The sequence below is a fragment of the Gadus chalcogrammus genome, chromosome 22 (genome assembly GCF_026213295.1).
Source record: "Gadus chalcogrammus isolate NIFS_2021 chromosome 22, NIFS_Gcha_1.0, whole genome shotgun sequence".
Lineage (NCBI taxonomy): Eukaryota > Metazoa > Chordata > Actinopteri > Gadiformes > Gadidae > Gadus > Gadus chalcogrammus.
Window position 1 is genome coordinate 3,036,593 of NC_079433.1, and position 20,000 is coordinate 3,056,592.

The 20,000-nt window shown below is 47.5% G+C and overlaps 2 protein-coding genes across 3 annotated transcripts in view; both read right to left on the bottom strand.

Annotated features, from left to right (window-relative positions):
• The window catches only part of LOC130375592 (uncharacterized), a 28,963-nt gene extending 20,082 nt beyond the window's left edge, over window positions 1–8,881 (bottom strand). Inside the window, exons 1-3 of the mRNA XM_056582611.1 lie at window positions 8,547–8,881; window positions 6,408–6,686; window positions 5,920–6,219 (exon numbers count right to left, since the gene is read on the bottom strand). Of these exons, the coding sequence (XP_056438586.1) occupies window positions 5,920–6,219; window positions 6,408–6,686; window positions 8,547–8,850 (883 nt within the window). The 5' untranslated portion in view covers window positions 8,851–8,881. The remainder of the gene's footprint in view (window positions 1–5,919; window positions 6,220–6,407; window positions 6,687–8,546) is intronic.
• The window catches only part of LOC130375620 (major histocompatibility complex class I-related gene protein), a 32,930-nt gene continuing 16,459 nt past the window's right edge, over window positions 3,530–20,000 (bottom strand). Inside the window, exon 8 of one of the 2 annotated variants that reach the window (XM_056582656.1) lies at window positions 3,530–3,599. In XM_056582656.1, coding sequence (XP_056438631.1) covers window positions 3,588–3,599 — 12 coding nt within the window. In that variant the 3' untranslated portion in view covers window positions 3,530–3,587. Of the gene's footprint in view, window positions 3,600–19,575 lie in introns of those variants that run through there. The other variant, XM_056582657.1, reaches the window with a different exon arrangement.

The window sequence follows — 20,000 nt, forward strand, 5'->3', positions numbered from 1 at the left end:
ATACATCTGTATGATCACATCTGAAACGTTTGACATATGTGTCTCCATGAATACACCTGTATAAACACACATGTAGGAATATACCTGTATAAACATACCTGTACAAATACACCTGTATCGACACACCTTTGTGAATTCAAGTGTAGGAACACACCAGTGTGAACACAGCTGTTGGAATATACCTGTAGAAGCACATCTGTATCTATTGACACACCTTTATGAACAAACCTGTGTAAACACAGATGTAGGAAAACCTGTATAAACATATCATAATGAACACACCTGTATCTATTGACACATGAATACAACGGTTGACTATTGCTTCTGCAAAGTCTTTCTCTTAAAAAACACGTATGTACTCAAATGTTTGTTGTCTAGAGTAGAACGGAGCGTGAGGTTTAGAGTTCATCAAGGAGATGAGCAGCAGACAGGTGAGTGTTGGCTGGAGCCCAACAGGGACGTGAGCCGGGGGGCGGGACTGACCTGTGGGGGGTTGTGTTGGGGGACTTGTTTCAGGGTTCAGCACCCCCTCCATCCAGGACTCCATGGCGATGGTTGGCGTGGCGCTGCTGCTCTCCGGAATCATCACACTGGCCTTCTGGAACATTACTGGTACTGAACTACATACTAGTATAACTAGTACCGCTACCACCACACAGTAGTATAACTAGTACTGCCACCACCACACAGTAGTATAACTAGTACTGTACTACCAACGTACAGTAGTATAACTAGTACTGCCACCACCACACAGTAGTATAACTAGTACTGCCACCACCACACAGTAGTATAACTAGTACTGTACTACCACCACACAGTAGTATAACTAGTACTGCTACCACCACACAGTAGTATAACTAGTACTGTACTACCACCACACAGTAGTATAACTAGTAGGGCTACCACCACACAGTTGTGTAACTAATACTACTACGCCCACATAGTAGTAGTACTAGAACTGTTGCCAACACTACTGCTACTACTGCTCTTACTACTACTACTATTTCTACTACTACTACTTCTTCCATTCCTACTCCTAATACTTAATATAATCAGTCCCTCTTTCATTGTATAAAGACGCGGAAATTATTGGGATTCGATAATAATTCATGATTTGATGTCAAATGTCATTTGTCCAGCAAGAATGAAACCAAACGGCATAACTCGAGCAACTGGAGATATGAGTGGCATGTTTCAGGCGTTCATAAACAAGGAAGTCAATTTGTAAATAGACATGACCTTTTGTGTGGGGGGGGGGGGGATGTTCAGTCAAACCGGCGGGAAAGTGCGACCATTGGTCCGACGTGCAGCAATGCCGCGGTGTGTTGACATTGTGGCCAAGGGCGTAACTTTTTTGCGATTTGAATCCCATTTTCTGCATTTCTACATACCTTTAGGGACTACGGTAACCAACACAAAATCCGGGAAGTAATTAAGTTGGTCATTATGCTAAATTCTGCCAGAATAAATATGCATAATCAAAATGAATCTAACTTTTAATAAGAACTTTTTAAAGAACATTTCTTTATTCATTCATCGTATGGACAGAGGTCAGTGAACAGAAGCTACTGATATTATCATTGTCCTCCTTTAAAGGTGGTCTAACATCGTCAGGCCCTGACCAGGCACCTGCCACACCTCCACCTGATCTCTGATATGAACAGGGTGACCACATCACAATGCACCAGATGTGGGACAAAGACCACGTTTGTGTGGGACAATGTGGGATACCAATGCATCGAGGTAGTCTAAAACAACTTAAAAAAATATAAACATTTCTATTCTGCCCCTTTGTTTATAACAGCTTTGCCATCTGGTTGATTCTGTATCACATAACAGCCTGCAAATACAAACTTAACAAATATATCTTATTTAAATGGAACTTTCCCAAGTTCTCTCACGTGAGAAAACCTAGTAGGCATGGAGCTTTCATGCTATTTCACAGTGCCTCAAGTTAACACGTCTGACTGTATACAATCAAACAGAACAGACAGTCAAGGCTACAATTGTTATTTCAAGGATTTGAACTTTAATGTGCCTTTTCTCCAACAACAGAGAGCAGCAACGTAACCCCAGCACAACTCAAAACACCACATTAAAGTGTTTGCTCTAGTCGAACAATATACTGAGCCACATATTCTAGTAGAACATGCACTGGATTAGGCTACATGGAGTACATAGGCTGATTATCTGAACAACACAAAACTCACTCAGCTCAGAATCACATAGCTTAACTACACAAAATAAATTCATTTGAAATTATCTGCTTTTACTGGACAATGCCAACTAAAGGCACACCTGTGTATACAATTAGGCAATAGGCACTAGATAAAATAATAACGCTTTTGGTGAGTCCCGCATTGTTTGTGTCGTTTCACGTCGTATTCACCTCCGTGTGAAATGGAAAAGTGAGGTTAATAGAATAATCATGCTGTTTTACAACCCATAATCAACCAACTCACACATCCTTTCTTTCTTGTCATCCCCTCTCCAAAGAAATACATAAAATTGAACTGCTGTTGGCGTTTCATTCTTATGAAAACCCACCGCGATGCCTCTTCATTCAGTGAGCGATCGTTCAAGTGCGCATGCGTGGGGGAACACGTCCGAGACTCAGAGTCCACAGACGCCAAAGTGTCCTATAGAACCGCGTGGGCGGGCTGTCCGTGTCCGCTTCTCGCCCGCTACTCGTCTGTGGCAATTTGTAATATTTTATTCACATATACCAGGGCCTTACAATCAGCAGCCCAGTTCACATTCTCAGCCAGAACCTGACGTCTGGCCAAACGGTAAATAAGCACGATTTTCCTGCTTCAGCACCATGGACAGCGCCCCCCCGCGGACAGGTAGTCCACGGGAGATACATAGCCCTCCGTGCAGCTGCGCCCATCAAGCATCCGTGCAGCATCGCCCATCCAGCGTGCCCAGGGAGTCACAGGCACTGGGGGCCCCTGGGGGAGGGGGGCGGGGGGGTCTGAAGGCCGGGAGACGGGGGAGACGGGGGAGACGTGGGGGTGGACCGGTAGCGAAGGGTCACGATAGCGGACGACCGCCGCGCGTCGTGCTAACGACCGGACGCTGCCCTTCAACAGGAGTGAGCCGGAGGCGACCGGAGGACCCCCGCAGACCCCGAGGGCGGGCCTGACCAGGGGGACCCCCCACCCTGATACAGCGCTCCCCCAGAAGGTCTGAGTCCAGGGGGTCCAGGAGCGTCTCGTGGCCCTGCGGTCCTCCGGGACGGTTTATTTATCTGTACTTTTTGTACCTGATGGAAGTCTGTTCTCTTTCCCTACCAGAGTTTTGTACTTTGTTGATAATAATAATTAATAAATATTTATTACAATTCTTTTTTTTTATTATTCTTATTATTTCCTTTATCAAATTTGTCACAAATAGAGAGATCTAATTGATTTACACTTCTTACAGATTGATGATTGTTACGAAAATAAAGTTAAGAATATTGTAGTCTGGCAAATAAAGCATCTTTAGTTAGCTGAAGTCCCAAGCCTGTTTGTAATGATTATAAATTAACTGCGATCCACTCCATCCTGGTTTAGGAAGCTGAACGTGAGAAGCCTCTTCATGATTTAACTTTGACCCTAAACAGCAAGGAAGCACAAGTCAGCATTAAACATTAAACACATCACTGTGATGATGTGCTATGAACATATTACTGTTATGAAGTACTGTTAAGATATTACTGTGATGAAGTACTGTTACAATATGAATGTTAATCTATAGCCTCCGAGCTTCCAGGTTCAAAACAAAGTTGAAAACAAAGTCAAAACTAGATGGAAAAAGAGTGTAGTTCAAAACTTGGTTTATTCTTGATTTATTCTTCAGAGGTCTATGACTATGAAGAAGTACTGTTCATATATTACTATTACTATTGCTGTGATAAGGTAGGCTGCTAATAAATGTAACTGTAAATATATTACTCTGAATAAGTATTGTAAAGTGATAAAATACTGACTCTGGTCAGAGGTTGGTACTCAGTAGACAGATTCTGCCCCTCCGTGTTCTCAGAGCTGGTGTCAGAACCTGGGAAGTATCAGAATGGGAGGAGGTGAAGTCATGAGCTAGATGTATCTAGATCTATAGAGCTGTATAGTCCAGTGAGCTAGATGTATCTAGATCTATAGAGCTGTATAGTCCAGAGAGCTAGATGTATCTAGATCTATAGAGCTGTATAGTCCAGTGAGCTAGATGTATCTAGATCTATAGAGCTGTATAGTCCAGTGAGCTAGATGTATCTAGATCTATAGAGCTGTACAGTCCAGTGAGCTAGATGTATCTAGATCTATAGAGCTGTATAGTCCAGTGAGCTAGATGTATCTAGATCTACAGAGCTGTATAGTCCAGTGAGCTAGATGTATCTAGATCTATAGAGTTGTACAGTCCAGTGAGCTAGATGTATCTAGATCTATAGAGCTGTACAGTCCAGTGAGCTAGATGTATCTAGATCTATAGAGCTGTACAGTCCAGTGAGCTAGATGTATCTAGATCTATAGAGCTGTACAGTCCAGTGAGCTAGATGTATCTAGATCTATAGAGCTGTATAGTCCAGTGAGCTAGATATATCTAGATCTACAGAGCTGTATAGCCCAGTAAGCTAGATGTTTCTAGATCTATAGAGCTGTATAGTCCAGTGAGCTAGATGGATCTAGATCTATAGAGCTGTATAGTCCAGTGAGATAAATGTATCTAGATCTATAGAGCTGTATAGTCCAGTGAGCAAGACAAGTCATCAAGGTCTTTGTGTTGGTAGTGGAGTTAATCATAAGAGCAGATAAATAGATAAATGATTAGTGTTGTAACAGTGGTGAATATCCTCATGTTATTAGACTTTCATATTCTTAATGCCACAACATCTCAGTGGACATTGGAGGAGGTTCATCATTCAGAGGTGGAGGTTTCTACAACCTGACCACCAGTGTGTGAAGACAACCAATCAGAATCTAGGAAGGGGACAGGAAGTAGGAGCAGGTGGAGAACCGACTGTGTTAGTCCTCCTGGAGAGTTTGATTCACTCACCCTTCCTCTTCTGGTACACAAAGACTCCAACAACAGCACCAACAACAGCAACAACAGCAACACCAGCAAGGAAGAAAACAAGGATGTGACTCTTGCCCACTGAAGGTAAATGAAGAAAATAAAACCAGGCATGTATTAATAGATGTTGGACAGACCCTCCCCCATCCATCCCTCCATCATTGGACCACATGTCTACGGTCACGTGATGCTACACCATGACTAACATAGCGTCAGTGTAACTATTCCCCTAGGAATAATGACTATTATACCCACAATCCTGTCACACCGTGTTCTGCTACGCGGTCCAACATCCCCATCTAGTGGCCACTTGACGCCACTGTACCTCATTCTTCCGTCACACCTGACTTCAATCTCCACTTCCTACTTCAGCCGGGGATCTCCATCCAGCCGGCGCCAGTTCGTCGTTTACAACTACCCAATTCGTATCGGTCCTACCAGCATTCTCTAGTCCCAGTTCGGTGTTCCCGTTCTCTTGCTAACCCTCTCCCCTCTTCCCTAGTTCTCCGTCCATCACTCTGCCTACCTGTCGCCGAGTCCTTGCCTGCCTGACTGACTCCCTGTTGCCGAACCCTCGCCTGCATTACTACTGCTTGCTTCGCCCCAGCTTGTCATCTACCCCATGTCCCACTAAACCCTCTTTCCTTTTACCCCGTCTCTGCTTCCCCGTGTCCAGCACTTGGGTCCCCTCGCCCCGCTCCTTAACAATCCACCCTGTTCTGCTGCAGTGAGCTACTCCTGAGAGCGGTGTGTTTACCCAGTAGCTTCAGCAGTGTCCAGGTACACCTGGCAGTGGTTGTGATGAGGTCAGGTGGAGGTGGTGAGACATGTGTTCCCCCCCTCCATCCCCTCCAACACCAGTCTTACCCCAGTTGGTCCTGATGAGGGCGGGGTCCAGGGGGGTGGAGATGTCCTCGATGCCTCTCAGCTGGACCACACACTCGTACCTCCCCCAGTCCTCCTGGGGGACGGCCGTGAGGTTGAGGTCCACGCTGACCTGGAAGGTCCCGTCGTGGTTGGGGAGGACCTCCCCGGGGTCCACCTGCTCATGGAGCTCCTGGCCATCTCTCCTCCAGAACACCACCACCCTGTCAGGGTAGAAGCCTGTAGCATGGCACACCACTGGGGAGGAGGGGCTCCTCTGGAGCAGAGACACCCGCGGACGCTCTGGAGAGAGAGAGAGAGAGAGAGAGAGAGAGAGAGAGAGAGAGAGAGAGAGAGAGAGAGAGAGAGAGAGAGAGAGAGAGAGAGAGAGAGAGAGAGAGAGAGGGGAGGGAGAGAGAAGGTGGGAGAGAGAGTGAACAGAGACTCAGAGACATGAGTCTGTCAACGCCCACCAGGTCATGTGACTCTACCTGTTCTCTGCAGAGTGCTTTTCCCATAGGCCAGGAGTATCTTCAGCCAATCAACACACTCCTTGGTGAGAAAGTACTTATCGAATTGTAATCCAGCTCTTTCTTGATCCCATCTCTGTTTGATGCTGACAGCCTGAGGTACTGCAGCGACCCAGGTCAGGGTCTTCAGGTCCAACGCTATGAAGTCCTCTCCATCATAACCATACTGGTTATAACAATCAGTAGAATCATCCTCATCATCCCACTCACAACCAAACACCCTCTGAACAATGTGGGCACCTGAGAGAGAGAGAGAGAGAGAGAGAGAGAGAGAGAGAGAGAGAGAGAGAGAGAGAGAGAGAGAGAGAGAGAGAGAGAGAGAGAGAGAGAGAGAGAGAGAGAAAAGAAAGGGTGAGATCATTAACATTAAATACACACACATCAAAACACAAACCATATGAACATTATCATTATAACAATAAATAGATTAAAAAATCTGACCAGCCAGAGCTCCACCCGTACACCTTCGAAAACCCCCCTACACCACCCTACAGACCCCTACACTACCCTACACCACCCTACACCTCGTACACCACCCTCAACCCCTCCATCTGACCAGCAGACGAGCGGAGCTAATGCCGCTAGCCCGCTAGCTATCTTTGTTGTTTTAGTACATCTTTAGTACAACAAGTTTATAATGGCAGGAGCTAAGGAAGTAGGTTGTGTAATCGTCACCTTTTTCAGCCATTTGGACAAACTCAGTCTGATTTATTCCCTGAAGGACCGAGCTGTGTGCGTACTTTGCTGTAAAATCGTTGTCTGTGGAACTTCTCAGGTTCTCCGATGGAGGATACATAAAGGAGACTTTCCTCAGCAGTTCAGAGGTTATCTTTAACGGATTAACAAACAAAGACACAGTCACCTCCAGGATTAAAGACATGTCTGCCAGGACTGTAGAAACACGCATCATTGATATGGATGAGAAATCCCCTTGAATGGGATTACTGAAATACTTACGGAAAGTAGTATTTCTCAATCTGTGCTCATCATGCAAGCAGTAATCGAATGTTGGGTCGGCTTAGCCCAGGAGGTAGAGCAGTTGTCGAGCAACCGAAGGTTGCTAGTTCCATCCCCAGCTCCTCCTAGCTGAGTGTCGATGTGTCCCTGAGCGAGACACTTAACCCTAACTGCTCCTGATGAGCTGGCTGTCGCCTTGCATGGTTGACTCTGCTGTCGGTGTGTCAATGTGTGTATTAACCGATGTAAGTCGCTTTGGATAAAAGCGTCTGCTAAATGCCCTAATTGTAATGTCATGCGATTTCAAACGCCCCTTCAGTGGACTGTACCATTTCTGCGCCTTCAGCATCTTTTGACTTTTGTTTACTTGACATCACTCGACTATTGCTCCATTACGAAACTCCGGCGGCACTGGCAGGTTATGCAGGTTATGTGTGTTCGCCGCTACCAATAGAGCTGTGAGGAGAGCTATGGTATCAAGGTGACGGTTCCTTATGAGTTGTGAAAAAAGGCGAGTCAACTAGATTTGTAGCCCATAAACAAACAAATTAGGTTGAGTTTAAGTCACATGATGTTTGTCATTTCTTTCCTCCTTGGTATTAGCCTTCTGGACTACTTTTAGTCAAAAACAATATATTGCCTTATAGTTATTAGATTTAGTGATATAATGTACGTCCTTTATTTCAGTTAGGGGAGTAGGCAAATTGATTTCAACGCCAGGAGGAGGGGCATTATGTGCATAACATAGCGTTTATGTTCTGTGATCGCCACTGTGGGTGTACGTTCGAAGTAGGCCCATGATGTATGGATATTGTAACGTCAGTGGGGTTGGTTCAGTGTTTCCTCGTTGTCAGTCACGTCAGTTAGCCTGCTGCCCGCATTCAGCTCGCCGCTGCCCCAACCTGCAGGTCACGTGATTGAGCAATCGCGAAAATCCTCCCAAAATACTTTCTTGATTAAGTTGGTGTTGTTTGTTGTTTCCCAAAGATATCTGTTAGCATGTGTTTCTTTCTTCAGAATTAGCTACCTGGCTTAGGCATTTTATAAAATGTTCAGACTGTTTAGGAGTACGGTGAAACTTTATTCTGGGTGTAAATGACGAATATCTATATGTGAGAGGTCAGACATTAGATGTAAACTTACCTCCTGTCTGGTTAAAGCACTTCTTCAGATCCAAAATCTTGGCCTTGAGTCTCTGCTTGGCACCCAGAGCCATTCCAGTCATCGTCTCCAGTTCACCTGGATGATCTCTGAATAACTGTTCCATCCAGGCCTGTTTCAGCACTATTCCCTGGGTGTTACTGTCGTAGTGCCCAATCTGAACTTCATCCACCATGGCAACAGCAACAAACTCTGGGAAGGTTGAGAGTCCAGACGACGACGTGAGGAAATACTGCAGCGAGTGAATCACTGTAGACAGACAGACAGACGGGTTAATACGGTACATCACTGTAGACAGACAGACAGACAGGTTAATACGGTACATCACTGTTGACAGACAAGACAGACAGACAGACAGACAAGTTAACACAGTACATCACTGTAGACAGACAGACAGGCAGGTTAAGACTTTACATTACTGTAGAAAGACAGACAGACAGAGCGACAGACAGAGAGGTTAACACAGTTCATTACTATAGACAGACAGACATGTTACTACTACTACTGTCCATCCCTCTACACAGAAAGGCATCCCCGTGCTCTATGGCTCCAACCCCTGTCCTATGGCCCCGCCCCCTGTCCAATGGCTCCGCCCTCTGTCCTATGGCCCCTCCCCATGGCTCCGCCCCCTGGCCGTCCAGGCAATGTATGAACCTTCAGTTTGATCTTTTTGACATCCAAACATCTCACTGTAGCCCACAGCGCTGGCTGTCCAGACCTTCAACTACAACACAACCTGCTGCCTCTTAATCATTACTGCTGACATGAATAATAAACTATTATTCAAATAACTATTACAATGTTTTTATAATTATAAGTTTATTTTAAAATGCCGGCATTTTAACTATCTTCACATTGGTATCATTGGAACGATAATAATAAAATAATAATATAATTATTATATTTCATAATAATACATTGATAGCAATGATGAATGATGAAAGTGTATGCGCGAGATGCACAAGCAACATTATGCATGCGCCCTTAAAATAGCATCTGAACATCGCGCCACTGACATTAAGCCAGGTATTTCCTGGTTTGTGGAGTGATTTCTGAAACTGCAAAGTAGCACCAGGGAACGTTTGCGCCAGAACACGCCTCCTCCTTTTGCCGAACCGCCCCTTGGGGCGCAAGATCATTCCCTAATTTACCGACGCATGGCGCAGGAGGGAAAAGAACGCTCTGCGCCAGTTGCAAACTAGCAACGACACATGCGCTAGTGAGGAAGTCAATTGCGCCGGATTCAAGATAGGGCCCAATGTTTGTTACAAAACGGGTGCATTCGCCAGTAGCAGCTACGCTGATTAAAATGAATGGAACACAGCTAACCTAGCCAAATAGTGCAGCTACTCTGAGCCTTTTATACATGTTTAATCAAGAGGTAATGTACTATTGGGGTTGATCATGCATGGCGAAGGCTCCTAATCACACACCAACACTGAGATATGTCCTAATGGTGGTTTGATGCAATCAAACACGACCTGATGGCAAACACAGCTAAGGTATCATTTGTGGTGGTATGGTATCGTGGACTCCCCCGTCACAGCCTGTCTAAGTCTGTTTGGGTCTTGTCTCGTGTCTCTGATTTGTCAACCATGGCAAAAACTGTTAAATTAATCATTTTCCTGGTGATTACAACACAATTGCTGATCTGCGATGACCTCATAGTGCAACCGGTGATAGATGGAAGGTTACTCACCTACAGCTGAGCAGACCTGCTATCACTACAGGACTCTTCTCCAAGTAGCATCAAGCCCGCAGTGGCCTTACCACCGGAGCTCTGACCCAGGAAAAGGGGAAAACAGGGAGGAACCTGAAGCAGGATCAGAAGACGTCCCTTCAAAACACCTCTCCCCTCCATCATCCTGGCAAATGTCTGGTCCCTCCACAACTAGATGGATATTCTACATGCTCGATGCCACCTGTAAAGGTCCTTAAGAGACGTCTGCATCATCGCCCTGACCGAAACCTGGCTGAATGGATAGATCTGCGACAACGAGGTAATCCTGGACGGCTTCACCATCATCAGGTCGGACAGAACGGCTCAATCAGGGAAGCTGTTGGGAGGGGGCTTATGCTTCTACATCATTGACAGATGGTGCACTAATATCCAAATCCACCAAAAGATATGTGTCCGATCTAGAGATACTGACTGTGTGCTGTAGCTGTGTCTACATTCCCCCAAACGCTAACACCAGTGCCGTGTTCCAATATCCATACTATCCGTACTTACTAGCCTAAGTTTGATTATGTAGTAGGGCGTTCCGATTGAGATCGTGCGAAAATAAGTGTAGGCCTACTGAAAGGACCCGGATGGAGTAGTCAAACAGCGAAGTGTGGATCGATACACTTTTCGTACTCAACGGCAGCCATCTTAGCTACGTAGCGGAAGAGGGCGGAGCCAGGCTGAGGCAAAGTCTGGGCATTTTCCACATAGCCTGCATTAATAGAGCCTGGGGCTGTTTCCCAATGTGAAGGCTGTAGCCTTGATAGGACGCGTCCTTGCTAGTCGCGTCCTATGGAGATGAGACTAGAGTGCTAGCTCGAGTGCTTCCTAGCGTTTGCAGCGTCGGACTTTGGGAACGACTTGCTAGTGTGGATGCGCTTCCGCTTCCGCTTTTTAATGCTGCGTTTCCGCTTGTAAACACCTGTGCACTTCTGAAAAAAACAAGGAAGCAATGAAGCTGGTCAATATTTTTTTGCTGTGGTCTGAGCTGGAGGAGGACTCCGAACGACTCCATCGGCGGAGGGTTGAACGGAGGAGACGACGGCTCTATTGTCGGAGTCTCTGCCATCAGAATGTCGAGGTATGTGAGCTTTGAATGTCTGAATTGTATTGTATTGAATTGTTGCATTGACGATAGTGCTGCTTCTCAGGTGTTTTCTTTGGTGCAACGCATATTCTAACGCATATTCTAATTGAACATGGTGGTCTAGCTGATGGTTTATCAAAATCAGAGTTTAAGCTTCATAAGTTTGCACAATTATTATTGCCAGTGGGGTGGGGGAAGGCTATTCTTATGACAAACATCTCAAAGAATACTACATGCATGTATGAAAAAAGAAATCTATATTATTTACCCGTCTATCTATATTTGCTCTTCTGTTGTTGCAGGCCAGGCATTACTGCCAAATCAATGCCACTGTGCCGGTGCTGCAGCGCTTCTTCCAGGGAGAGGACACCCGCCCTGATTTCAGGCTTAGCCGGCAGGCTATCCAGGTCCTCCTTGGGGGCCTCCAAACGGAGCGACAGCACGGTTGGGGGCCCACCATGGACCCTGGTCTTTTTGTTTTGGATTGCTAGTGGCGCAGCCTATCGGGTTGTGTCCAGAGCTTTTGGCATACCAATGTCATCTGTCCATAGAATGGTGTAGAGCATTGCGGAGGAGGTGGTAGCTGTCCGGGGCAGTTTTATCAAGCTGCCATCAAATGATGAGGAGGTCAAGGCCATGGGGGAAGGGTTTGCCCTGCTGGCAGGGCACCCTGCTTTCGCCAAAGCAGCTGGGGCCAAAGACGGGTCCCACGCCTCTCAACCAAACGCTCAAGGAGAGAGAAGAAACGGTCAAACCGCTCCCTTGACTCCACCTCTCTCCTCTCATCCGCCTGCCGCTGGTAAAGGATATCCTCCCTCACCAGAAGCAGGAAGGGATCCTCCCTCCCTCTTCTCCCTGCTCCGGCCCCTGCTGCACCCGCTGCTCCTTCCCCTGCGGCTGTCGCTGTGCTGGTTCCTGCTCTCCCTCCTCTCACCACCTCATCCTCCTCCTCCACTCTGACCCTAACCTGGCCTGGCCTGGCTGGGAGAGAGCCCACTACCACTGGCGGGGACACGGCTGCTGAGCTGCCAATGAGCTCGTCCATTAAGGCAAACCAGCGCCATGTCCCTGCTGTGGGCCTGCCATCCTCCGTGCCTTGACCTGAGGCAGGGCACAAGGTTACATACATTGAGGTTACATTCATACATGGTTACATGCATTCATTGGTATCCCCATGTACCCCAACGGTATCCCCCTGTACCCCAACCCCATTGTATGTATGTTATCATCAAGGTGAAATGTATAAATGTATTTTATGCATGTTCTTTATGTGCCTATGACGAGAAATTAAAATGAGAAATGACGGAAAGAAACTGTCAAAAAGAATTTCCCTAAGGGGCCAACTAATAAACAAACTAAATGTATTATTCTTTCTCTGATCTAGTTAATTGAGATTAGCTCACAGAATGATATGGTTTACATTTTTGGACTTTGACTCAGCTTTTATATGACAGATCATTTGTGCATATAGAATGACATAACAAATATTGGTTATAAGTGTGTCGTGTTCTTTAGAAAAGGTACTTGAATCAGGGCCGCTTTTGACTCACTTTATTTGTTAAAGTATTCGGTATGGTAACTATGAAGCAAAAGGAGGAGAATTGTATTGACAAGCGCAGAGAGACATGCAGAGATCAATAGATGAGCTACCGTGTGTTTCTGCCCTCCTTTGGGCGCGTGTCTGTTCAAATACAGAATAGGCGTAGCCTATATGGCGTAGTACATGCTCTGATTGACTATGATCTGAGAGCCCATCTCCGGCTTCATCATGTGTGATGATGCTGCCATCTTGTGGCCATGAGCAGCTATTACAGCTTTAATTTTTGGTCCCGCTGTCTTGTGGCTATGTGCGGATATTACAGCTTATGTGCTTATTTGCGTCACAATTGCATTAGTAGCATTTAGCCTCTACCGGAAGCAGACAATCAGCCATGTTTGAAGAACCTAGCTTCTAACCACCGACTCGTTTTCAAAAATTATAATGCACACTTCTAAAAGTTGGAGACTATAAGAGTCAGTAGAAATTGAAATGTCCACATAAATAGACATTTATGTGGACAACACGTAAATGTCCACATGTGTATGTCCCTTCAAGTATGTGAGTTTATTTGCAAGTTTAAAAAAGGTCTTCATAGCGTAACATTTTACGCTTCACATTGTGTTTGTCATTTAAATATTAACGTTGTTAGGCTCTGATACGTCATCTAATGATTAGCTTTTGTGATAGCCACCTTGGAATAGTGCGGGGTGACATCACTTTCTAAGGGCTCAACGGAAATCAATGAGACTGACGGGAAAAATACGATGCGAATACGCCGTCACCGTCACCGGCGTAGGAGGTCGACGCCTCCTCCGCGTCCGGCCGGGTCCTGTGGCTGAGCGACGCGGGCGGGACATTCCCCTGGCCGCTCTGAACAACTGTTGCCTCACTTTCAGCGACGGCAGCAGCGAAGCGCACAACCAGTCCGTCCGCGTTCACAGTCACCTCTACCTCGGGCACTGCGATGACAGTTTCCTCCAGGGCTGGGCCGTCATGGGCACCGGAGGAAAGGAAAGGGTCCCTAACAAACCCAAAGACTGCAGAGTTCGTGAATGACATTGATCGCTCCTCCCCGTCTCTGCCAACCACAATGAGCACTCCTGAGTAGGTGATAATATATGCTGCTGTGCACGCTGGAGGATGGAGCAGCCCTGGCAGCGTCGCGGGGACAACAGCCACTTTGTCTTGGCCGGCTTGGCATCTTGGGCACCTGGGCTTGGCCACGATCTGGACCCCAGTCGGCGCAGATTCTCCTCAGCCCTGACGGTCATCAAACTGAGGGAAGTCGTGACCACTGTAGAGGGTGTGGTGGTCAACACAGTCCGGTCACCCTCCTTTCTAGTGGTCAAGGAGTGGAAAGAATAGCACTTTCCCAACTGCACTGAGGATCAGCCGGTCCCACACAGTCATCGCCGTCTGTCCCGTCCTATCGCACACCTCGAAGGTCAGCTCCACTGGCGCGCCTTGGACCTGCACCACCTTGTTCGCAATAACCTGCAGGACCCTGACCTAGGGTGACCAGATCACAATTCACAAGATGTGGGACAAAGACTACGTTTGTGTGGGACAATGTGGGATACCAATGCATCGAGGTAGACTAAAATAACTAAAAATAAAAAAATTAACATTTCTATTCTTTGCTTATAACATTACCATTCTTTGCCATCTGGTTGATTCTGTATCACATAACAGCCTGCAAATACAAACTTAACAAATATATCTTATTTAAATGGAACTTTCCCAAGTTCCTCTCACGTGAGAAAACCTAGTAGGCATGGAGCTTTCATGCTATTTCACAGTGCCTCAAGTTAACACGTCTGACTGTATACAATCAAACAGAACAGACAGTCAAGGCTACAATTGTTATTTCAAGTATTTGAACTTGAATTTGCCTTTTCTCCAACCACAGAGAGCAGCAACCTAACCCAGCACAACTCAAAACACCACATTAAAGTGTTTGCTCTAGTCGAACAATATACTGAGCCACATATTCTAGTAGAACATGCACTGGATTAGGCTACATGGATTACATAGGCTGATTATCTGAACAACACAATACTCACTCAGCTCAGAATCACATAGATTAACTACACAAAATAAATGCATTTGAAAATTATCTACTTTTCCTGGACAATGCCAACTAAATGCACACCTGTCTATACAATTAGGCAATAGGCACTGCATAAAATAATAACGTTTTTTGTCCCACATTGTTTGTGTCGTTTTGCGTCGTATTCACCACCGTGTAAAATGGAAAAAATACTCAAGCAAACTTCACAAAAAAACGTTACCAGACTCAAGCAAACTTCACACAAAACGTTACCAGACTCGCCTTGCACTGGTTTCATCCAGGAAGAGTTTCCATTCTATATTGTAGCTGCATTTCCTCTTCTTAGCCGTACGAGTCGTGCTTTCCTCCATCTTGTGCTGCATGCCGTTCTGACCTGATTTGCACTGTTTCTTGTTGGTGGGCGTGCCCTTCACCTGCGTATGCGTCCCAGTTTGATTGACATGATCAAACAGCGCGCCCCGTCCCCTGATGACAGCCCTCACTGATGTCTCCGCACACAGCTGTTTGATAAATGCACGATTATAAAACAGGCAATTCAAAATAATAAAAAAACCGAGTCTGACTGTCAATACCAATGCGGGACAACGTCTCAATTTGCGGGACATGTAAAAAGTAATGGAAATGCGCGACTGCCCATCTGGTCCCCCTATGAAAGCGGAGTAGAGTTATCCTATTGAGCCCGTGGTGTGTGGGTCTGACGTTAAAGTAAACTAGCAGCGAGAGAGAGACTTTTCATACATTGTTGACGGATACTTGCTGCGGTTTGAGGTGGACTCGTTTTAAGTTACATAGGTTAATAGAATAATCATGCTGTTTCACAACCCATAATCAACCAACTCACACGTCCTTTCTTTCTTTTCATCCCCTCTCCAAAGAAATACATTGAATCGAACTGCTGTTGGCGTTTCATTCTTATGAAAACCCACCGCGAAGCCTCTTCATTGGGAAATGGGACAATAACAATAACATCACTCAACTTGTGAAGAAAGGCCAGCAGCGCCTGTTCTTCCTTCGGCAGCTGAGAGGACTTCAGGTCAGCCCCCCCATCATGGTGCAGTTCTACAGGGCCATTATTGAGAGTGTGCTTACATCCTCACACTCGGTCTGGTATGACTCTGCCTCTGCCCGCTCTAAGGCCAGGCTCCAAAGAGTCATACGGGCTGCAGAGCGCATCATCGGCTGCCCCCTTCCTTCCATCAAGAACCTCCACAGCTCCAGATCCCGCAGGAAAGCGGTGAAGATCACAGCAGACCCCTCACATCCTGCCAACTGCCTCTTTAACCGTCTACCCTCTGGACGGCGATATAGGGCCATCATGACAAAAACCTCACGTCACCTCAATAGCTTTTTTCCACAAGCAATAGCCCTCATAAACAGCCCTTGCACATGAGCTTTATGGCTCCTCTCAGCATTTTACTTTATTTATTTAACTTATTTAACAATTATATTATTGCACTACCATGGTCATACTGGTGCTTTCTTGTATTGTTGTTCTGTCTTGTCCCTTTGTTCTGTTCTGTGTTCTATTTGTAATGCTCTAGCCTGCATGGAGAATACCATTCAAAATTCCTAGTACCTGTGTACATGGCGAGATAAAGAAAATTGAATTGAATTGAATTGATTCAATGGGCAATCAAGTGCGCATGCGTCGTGGAACACGTCCGAGACTCAGAGTCCACAGACGCCAAAGTGTCCTATAGAACCGCATGGGCGGGCTGTCCGTGTCCGCTACCAGTCTGTGGCAATTTGTAATATTTATATTTTTATATATACCAGGGCCTTACAATCAGCAGCTCAATTCACATTCTCAGCCAGAACCTGACGTCCGGCCAAACGGTAAATAAGCACGATTTTTGCAGTTAAGAAAGTGGGGGGGGCACAAGCGGGATTTTGAAAAGAGGAGGGGACATGTCCCCCCCGTCCCCAGTGGACATGACGCCCATGATTGTGTCAACCCCCCCGCCGTCGGCCTGGGCCAGGCCGCTTCAGCACCATGGACAGCGCCACCCCCCCCCCCCGCGGACCGGTAGTCAACGGGAGATACATACCCCTCCGCGCAGCTGCGCCGGATCCGTGGAGTCTGAGCCGTGGAGTCACGGGACATGGGGGCACCTGGGGGAGCGGGGAGGGGGGGTCTGAAGGGCTGGAGATGGGGGAGACGGGGGAGACGGGGGAGACGGGGGAGTGGACCGGTAGCGGAGGGTCTCGATAGCGGACGACCGCCGCGCGTTGTGCTAACGACCGGACGCTGCCCTTCAACAGGAGTGAGCCGGAGGCGACCGGAGGACCCCCGCAGACCCCGAGGGCGGGCCTGACCAGGGGGACCCCCACCCTGATACAGCGCTCCCCCAGAAGGTCTGAGTCCAGGGGGTCCAGGAGCGTCTCGTGGCCCTGCGGTCCTCCGGGACGGTTTATTTATCTGTACTTCTTGTACCTGATGGAAGTCTGTTTTCTTTCCCTACCAGAGTTTTGTACTTTGTTGATAATAATAATTAAAAAATATTTATTACAATTCTTTTTTTATCATTATTATTATTATTTCCTTTATCTGTTTTCCATTGGTAGTCGAGGCGGGGCCCTGTGGTTGTTAAGGCGGCCCCCCTAACCCCCCAGTGCGGGGGGAACCCCGCCCACCCCCCATGGAGGGAGAACCTGAGTCGTACTGCGTTCTCCGTTCTGTTCCTGCGCTCCACGTATTAAACCGTCCCCCCTCAAACCTGTCGGCTCGTTCCGTCGAGAGCGACCCGTCCACGAGGAGGGCGTCGCCCCCTGGTGGAGGACGGGGGCGACGCCGCCCCTCGGCTGAACCCACGCCGACCCCGACGCGGCCCGCGGAGCGACCCGCGACGAGGGACGAGGAGACGGTCGCCCCCGGGACCGGCCCACGCCGCCCCCACGGAGCGGCTGACCAGGACGGGCCCGGGGGGCCACATGGAGGCGCACCTCGGGGGTCCTGGAGCGGACCGGGGGGCCGCGAGCGGGGGGCCGGCGGACCGGTGGGGGCCACATCCTGGGGCCCTTCCTCACCGGGGGAGCCCCACGCGCCCACCGGGGTCCCCCCACCCCCCAGGGGGAGCAGCTGGAGGGGGCTCCCTGAGGAACGCCTGGGGGGGGGGGCCGACCCACCACGGACTGGCACGGGACGGGGAGAGGCCGGGGGTACCCCCACTGCAGCACACGGGGGGGGGGGGTACTGTATAGGGTAGTACAGGGGGGGGGGGGTACTGTATAGGGTAGTACAGAGGGGGGGGGGGGGGTATTGTATAGGGTAGTACAGAGGGGCGGGGGGGGGGGGTACTGTATAGGGTAGTACAGAGGGGGGGGGGGGGGTACTGTATAGGGTAGTACAGAGGGGGGGGGGGGTACTGTATAGGGTAGTACAGAGGGGGGGGGGGTACTGTATAGGGTAGTACAGAGGGGGGGGGGGGTACTGTATAGGGTAGTACAGAGGGGGGGGGGTACTGTATAGGGTAGTACAGAGGGGGGGGGGGGTACTGTATAGGGTAGTACAGAGGGGGGGGGGGGGGTACTGTATAGGGTAGTACAGGGGGGGGGGGGTACTGTATAGGGTAGTACAGAGGGGGGGGGGGGGGTACTGTATAGGGTAGTACAAAGGGGGGGGGGGGGTACTGTATAGGGTAGTACAGAGGGGGGGGGGGGGGGGGGTACTGTATAGGGTAGTACAGAGGGGGGGGGGGGGGTACTGTATAGGGTAGTACAGAGGGGGGGGGGGGGGGTACTGTATAGGGTAGTACAGGGGGGGGGGGGGGTACTGTATAGGGTAGTACAGAGGGGGGGGGGGGGTACTGTATAGGGTAGTACAGAGGGGGGGGGGGGTACTGTATAGGGTAGTACAGGGGGGGGGGGGGTACTGTATAGGGTAGTACAGAGGGGGGGGGGGTACTGTATCCATGGCCCCCTCCATCTCCTGGGAGCACTGATCTGGGGATGGTTGAGACCAGGGAGCGGGTATTGGAGCGGTTCTACTGCCCCGGGGTAAAGAGGGACTCAGGGCACTACTGCAGAGCTACTGCCCCCAATGCCCCCGCACCGCCCCGAGACCCTCGGTACGGACCCCCTGGTGCCCGTGACCCTGATAGAAGTCCCGTTGGACAGACTGGCGTTAGACATCGGAGGCCCCCCCCCCAAACCAGTCAGATCAGACCTGGGCCGGCAGCCATCTTGGTTCTTCACGCTAGCTGTTGGGGACTGAATAAGGATTCATACATTCTATTATTTGATCGGCAGAAAGATTATATCTGTTTTCATGATATTAAAGCTATTTACATCTAGTATGATTGTGTTCATATTGTATATCATAGGATATTATCAAATGCAGAATGAATAAAATGCTATCTAAATAATCAAAATCATAAATGCCATTAATAAATGTTTTTGTGAATGTTTATGTATCACATGACTTCTATTTTTTTAAGACGAAATATAATAATTTTGTCTTTTAATTTTTTAGGATTAACCTAATTTAATCCTAAGGATTAACCTATAACCTAACAACCTTTAATAATAAACCTAACCTCTAAACAAAGTAGGTAAACCTAATTTAGCAATAAGTATATTAAATGTATGTAGGCAGAACAATTTTTATGTATTTTATTGACAGAATAACCAAAGTATCTATGATCCAATTCCCCAAAGAACACAGAAAACACAACAAAGAGCATTAAGGCTAAAGCAGCCTAGCTCGAGTGTGCTAGCCTATGTAGCAATGCAATTCTCTAGCTAGCAGAACTCTAAAATAATACAGAAACACATTAACGTTATTGTATTCAAACCTGACAGAATCTCACTGTCCCAAACCTTGATTCAGAATTTTTGAACATTATTTGAAACTTAAATATGACTAAACAATATAACATAATTTAAAGTTTATAAGTCATGTTGCCATGGTTTCCAAGGGTCAGTGAAAGATTGCAGGATTAACCCATTGAGTTAATCAATCACAAATACAGAGATCTAATTGATTTACAGTTCTTACAGATTTATATTTTTTA